Here is a 6,000-nt window from a genome sequence, read left to right on the forward strand (position 1 = left end):
AATCGCACTATTATAGCTAGTACTTGAACATTGCTTTTCGTAGCCAGTGAATCACAGTTGCGTATATGAAACAAGATTATTTATATTGTATTACTTTTTAAGTTACAAATATTAATATACAGGCTATTTACACTCTAGTGACAGTAAAGTGTTTACATGTAGACCAACACATTTAGAGAAAAAAAGACAAAAATTGAATACTACTACTGCGATTCAGTATGAAGAGAGAAAAATGAAGTACATTAATTAACACCTAAATGGTAAGTGTGAACATTTGTAGTTACTTTCCCTGTTATTTTTAATTCATGTTTTTTTTTAGTTTTTTTTCTTGTTTTTCTTCCAAATTTGTGTATGTAATGTGAAAACGCAATTTTAAACCACTACTTAACAGTTGACATTTTCAGGTATATATACTTTTCATGTTACCCTATTTTATTTGATCAGTTATCGTTTGCTCTTATGAACATGCGTACGCTGTGATTACTAATTCTTCAGACTCCTGACGTCATGAATCATTTCACGAACGAATCAGACCGGGCGCGTAGCCGGTTCTCTCATCTCGTTCTCTCGTTCTCTCGTTCTCTCCGCGTTTTCGTTCTTCCGAATCTTTCAAGGTACCGGCTCTCAAAGAGCCGGTTCTTTACATCGCGAACGAATCGCAAGATTTCGTTCTCTCAAAGATTAGTTCTTTTTGAACGAATCGTTCACGAACGACCCATCACTATGCCACACCCGGCCGGGCGCTTTGCATACGTAGGGGGCCGTGACTGACGTCACGCCGTTCGGGGCACTGCACTACGTTGCACGCACGGGCGCGTTCGAGGCGCGGCACTGATCAGGTGTTGAGGACACATAACGGCCTGTGCTCTCAGAGGGAGCACCGACGACGGCGTCAGTGTGTTTTTATTATTTTAATATTTTACATATTTAAGGTATGTTACAAAAACTCCCTTGATTTGTTGATTTTAAAACTTAACATTTGAGAATGTTTTTTTCTAGCATTTATTTGGCATCTTCAGAAAACATTTAAGTACGGTTTTTCAAAGCCACCAGCATGAATTCCGTGCAAACAATTTGTGCAATTTACTTTATGGCTCAACAAAGCTTAAAACTGTAAATAGTTAAGTAGTTTTCCTGGTGATTATAACGTTCAAAGCCATAATTTGTCATAACAAATGTTAAAATTTTTACATCTGTGTATTTAATGTTTTTGTTCGGCAACACCTTAAATAGCACCATTTTGCGCTTTCAAATCCCAATTTTTCCGGGGGAGGACCCCCGGACCCCCCGCTTTAGGCTCGGGGTCCGTGAATGACAGGGCTGTTGTGTAATCTGGCACCACGACTACTGAAGTCCTGCGCACGCCTATGGTCAGATTATTACTAGTGCTGCACAGATATACCGTCAGATTATTACTAGTGCTGCACAGATATACCGTCAGATTATTACTAGTGCTGCACAGATATACTGCCAGATTATTAGTGAGTGGTCATGCAGGAATACCATGTACTAGCTGTCCTCCAGTCATTTCTAGTGCAGAAATGTGTTCCATGCAAGATGCAACGATACTTACTTGCCAGTAGTCCTAGCGGCCGGCTGGGGCATTGTTCCAGTAGAGCGCATCTTGGATGCACATGACTGCCATAACTGTCCTTTCCTTGAAGAGCAGCTGACCGTGTACATGTCGTCACCGTCCAGTCAAACACTGAAAAAACACAATTTTATTATTTTTAATTTACCTATATATGTATTTAAAATAATTTATAATTATACCTTTAATATTCTTTTGGGAGTCAGTTCCTTGTTAGTGTATTTTTTAATGTATTATTTATATTTATATTTTCTTATTGATTTGATTTTTAGAACTTATTTTTGAAGAATTTCGGTTGAATGAATTAAAATGTATAGTATTTGATATAAAAATGGATTTTTTATAATTAGCACCAGTTAAAAATTAATTATAAATTCCACAATCCTTCGAAAAAAACATGCGCCACATCTTAACTAAACATGAGGAAATATCTCATTCTAATTTCGGTATTGTTTAACCATAAATTTATAATCTAATTTTTCATGTATTTAATATTTTCTTCTAGATATTAGTAGTATAGCTTAGCTGGTCCGGCGGCAGGAGCTGGTCCAGAATTGCGATTGTCGGACGACATCTTAGAGTGTGACATTACAATAGCCATCTTGGGTGACCTTGACCTTTGACCTTGACACAGGCTGCCATCTTGGTTTCTGCCATTTTGAATAATGATGTTACCGTTGCAATTTTCGTTATGGCCACATTCTTAAAAATCTGTAATTATTATCCAAAAAATCTGCGAAACATAACAATTTATAAAAAAATTATATAATACAATTCAAATAAAAAATGTTCTGCCATTTTGAAATATGACATCACAGTTGGAATTTTCATTTGACCGCCATCTTGAAAATCTATAATTAATAATTAATAACCTATAAAATTAGAACAATTCTAAATAATACACATTATTTAAATACGCTTTTAATACAATTTAAATTTAAAGACACTCTTACAGCACGGAGTCCTCTGTTCAAACCTAGTGAGGGCAAAAAAAGCCAACGGATCCTTCCTCCGTAAAGACCACTGGCAGACTAACATCCCAATACCAAAATAGATGACATAGTGGCCATCTTGGATCCGCAATGTTGTCTTCATCTACTAGAGTGTTTGCCGCCTTTTTAGTTTAATTTTTACCTGCTAGAGCGCAGTAGAATTTAATACCTTACCATCCACCATATTGTCAGCCATCTTGAAATTCATTAAGTATTTAGCTAGAAATTCGAGAATAATTCCAAAAATCATGTAAAAATTACTCATTGATATACTGATAGATTCGATCGGTTCCTGTCAAAATGAAAATTAGTACCTAATAACTAAACAACCTTAGTAGTATAGAAATGTATTTCCTGTGCCAGGCTTCAGGCTGTGTATTGATTATTGGGGTTCAGTCTGTGGATTGTATATCCTTGACCTTGACATTTAACCTTTGACCTTGACCCCGGTGGCTATATTGGATCCACCATTTTGTTTTACAGAACTTTCTGCCATTTTGAATTCCGACATTTTGTTTTCTAGAATTTTCCACCATCTTGGAATCTAATGCCTAACTACATAATGTTGCAATTTTCGTTACGGCCGCCATCTTGAAAATCAGTAAATTATATGCTAGAAAATAGGAAAAAATTAAAAATTAATTAAAATGTTTATTAATCAAATTTAAATAAAATATTATTTGAAAACACAGTTTTAATTTTCGTTATAACAGCCATCTAGAAAATTCGTAATTATTATCAAAAATATTCGGATAAAAATTCTAAAATTTATATAAAAATCATATTTTATATTAAAAAACACTTAAAAATTACAAAATCAGCTTCTTCCATATTTTAACTTCTCCTTTGTTGAGCAAGGTAGAGTGCTAGTACATGCCAAAAATTTTGTCATTTATTTTTTTATTATTATATAAATTTCTTGTGATTTTTTGATATTATGGAAAACTTTCGTTAGTTTTCTCCATGTGCCTCTGATTATTCCTGCCAATATTTTGATGGTATTATTCTTCGTGTGCTTCTTATTATTCCTAACGAGACTTTTGCTGATGTTCTCGGAGTGCTTCTGGATATTTCTGAGAAATCGAGATCTGCACGAAATTATTCGTTTAATTAATGAGTCGTGCAATCTTATTTAGAGTTACATTTGATTTTCTACCAAATTATGACTAAAAATATATTTTATCAGGTGGAATTCAAAACAAACAAAAATCCATTACTTTGTTAAAAAATATGATTTGAGGCACCTAAAAAGCACTAACATGCAAGTCTAACTTCCTTCTCCTTGATGTTTAGCGAAACCATCCTTCTCTTGCGATCGTTAGTGAGCATCCCGCATCCCAAATTAAAGAAATTATTAATTTGTTCTTCAACACAACATGTGACGACATCTGTTAGCAAGAATCGGGACTACTTAGAACAAGTTCTTTTGCATGAGATAAATTAACTCTCGCAGATTAGTCAAATACAGTAAGAGCCATGTAGTCTCGTTACCTCGTAGACTTGAAGCCTAGTAATCTTGTAGCCTAGTAGTCTTGTATCACAATAGTCTTGTAGCCTCGTAACCAGTTGTAGCCTTGTAGTCCTGTAGTCGGGCAGCTTCGTAGCCACCTAGTCTCGTAGCCAAATATCAGCTAAGCATAGACAGCTGGAGCCAAAGACAGCTGAATCCAAATACTTTTGGAGCCAAAGCCTTTTTGGAGCCAAAGACTGCTAGAGCCAAAGGCTGTTGGAGCCAAAGACTGTTGGAGACAAAATAATTTTTTAGAGTCAAAGGCTGTTCGAGCCTAAAACAGTTGGAGACAAAGACAGTTGGAGCCAAAGACAGTTTGAGCCAAATACTGATGGAGCCAAAGACTGATGGTGCCAATGACCATTGTAGCCCATAACTGAAGGAGCCAATATCCTTTGGAGCTAATGACCGATGGAGCCAATGACTGTTGGAGCAAATTACTGGTGGAGGCAAAATAATTTTGGAGGCATTATATCCTATCGTAAATTGACAATCGCAACCTACTGAGTTGAATGTTCGTGATAATGTACGTCCTTTTCGTTAAATTCCCGTAGTCAAGTCTGTATTATCGTATGCTACTGATGAGATTGTATCCTACTGTTGAGATCGTTCAACGCTAAGTTGAATAATCGTCCAAATATAAGTACTTACTTCATTTTAGTCAAATGTGTGTCCTGTGTGTACTTATATTGTGTGTTTATTACATGTTCGGTATGTGTGTATTGAGTGTTTTTTTCATTGCATGTCCTGTGTGTGTGTACTGTGTGACTATTGAGTGTCATATGTGTACATTGCTTGTACTGTGTGTAGTGTGTCCAGTGTGTGTATGTGTGTATACTGTGTGTCCAGTGTGTGTACTGCGTGTTCTTTTCTTTTTTTAATGTGTATAGTTTTGTTAAATGCGCGTAATAAATTATGTAGTACCGTAGCTCTGAATATTTACTGGTTCAAAACCTCTTTGTCTTGATAAAACATTTTTCAGATATTCTTGGTCCTTTAAAAGCGTAAAACATGTTCGTTTGGCCTAAATGCTTGTAATTGATTTTATGTATACTTTAGGTCTGACAGTTCGAATACTTTGTCTCAATTGCTTGAAATATGTTATATTAGCTATCGACGAAGTTCTTGAAGTTTGTAAAAGTCTAGTCTATACATCTGACATTGTACATGACCTGGTCTCGTGGTCCGAAGATACTTGGCCTATATGTATAGCATTGCACATGATTTAATTGGAAGGTATTTCATGGATTGAAAAATAGAGTTCCATGTTAGACAGCGCGAAAACATAGTTAATTCACGGACAGGTACCGTGTCTACTGTTGTTTTTTATAGAGTGATTGATTAATAAACTCCACGAATAGTAATGGGAATTCAGAATTTAAAATTTATTTTAAGCTTTAGTTATCCTTATTACTTATCGAGAATCAAACTAAAGACGTAAATCATTATTTTAATAAATAATTTTTTATGAATTTTTTTCTCCAAATTTCTAGCTTCAAAATTACAGATATTAAAGATGGCATCCAAATTTTAAGATGGCGGGTGCCACAGTAATAATAAATGATTACTGCACTCTAGTGGGTAAAAATTAAACTAACATAGTGGTAGCACACACTAGCAGACGAAAACAAGATGGTGGCCTCTAACAGACGAAAACAAGATGGCGGGTTTGACATCATACTAGCTGGCGATAATACCATGGCATTAGTGGTGGGAGGTCAGTTTGTCGGCAGCTTCAGTGGAGGAAGGATCTGTCATCAGTTTTTTTTGCCCTCACCGGGTTTTAACAGAAGATATAAGAGCGTTTTAAAATAATAATTTTTTAAAATGTTATTTTTTAATTTTTTTATAGTGGTAAAATTTTCTTTGATTTTATATCAATATAATTACGGATTTTCAATATGGCG

The 6,000-nt window shown here is 35.2% G+C and overlaps 1 protein-coding gene across 1 annotated transcript in view; it reads right to left on the reverse strand.

Annotated features, from left to right (window-relative positions):
• Positions 1-1,664, reverse strand: part of LOC134542739 (E3 ubiquitin-protein ligase TRIM45) — a 116,924-nt gene extending 115,260 nt beyond the window's left edge. The window contains exon 1 of the mRNA XM_063387236.1: positions 1,574-1,664. Coding sequence (XP_063243306.1) covers positions 1,574-1,623 — 50 coding nt within the window. The 5' untranslated portion in view covers positions 1,624-1,664. The remainder of the gene's footprint in view (positions 1-1,573) is intronic.
• Positions 1,665-6,000: the final 4,336 nt, after the last annotated feature.

The sequence above is a fragment of the Bacillus rossius genome, assembly GCF_032445375.1.
Source record: "Bacillus rossius redtenbacheri isolate Brsri chromosome 9 unlocalized genomic scaffold, Brsri_v3 Brsri_v3_scf9_1, whole genome shotgun sequence".
Classification (NCBI taxonomy): Eukaryota; Metazoa; Arthropoda; class Insecta; order Phasmatodea; family Bacillidae; genus Bacillus; species Bacillus rossius.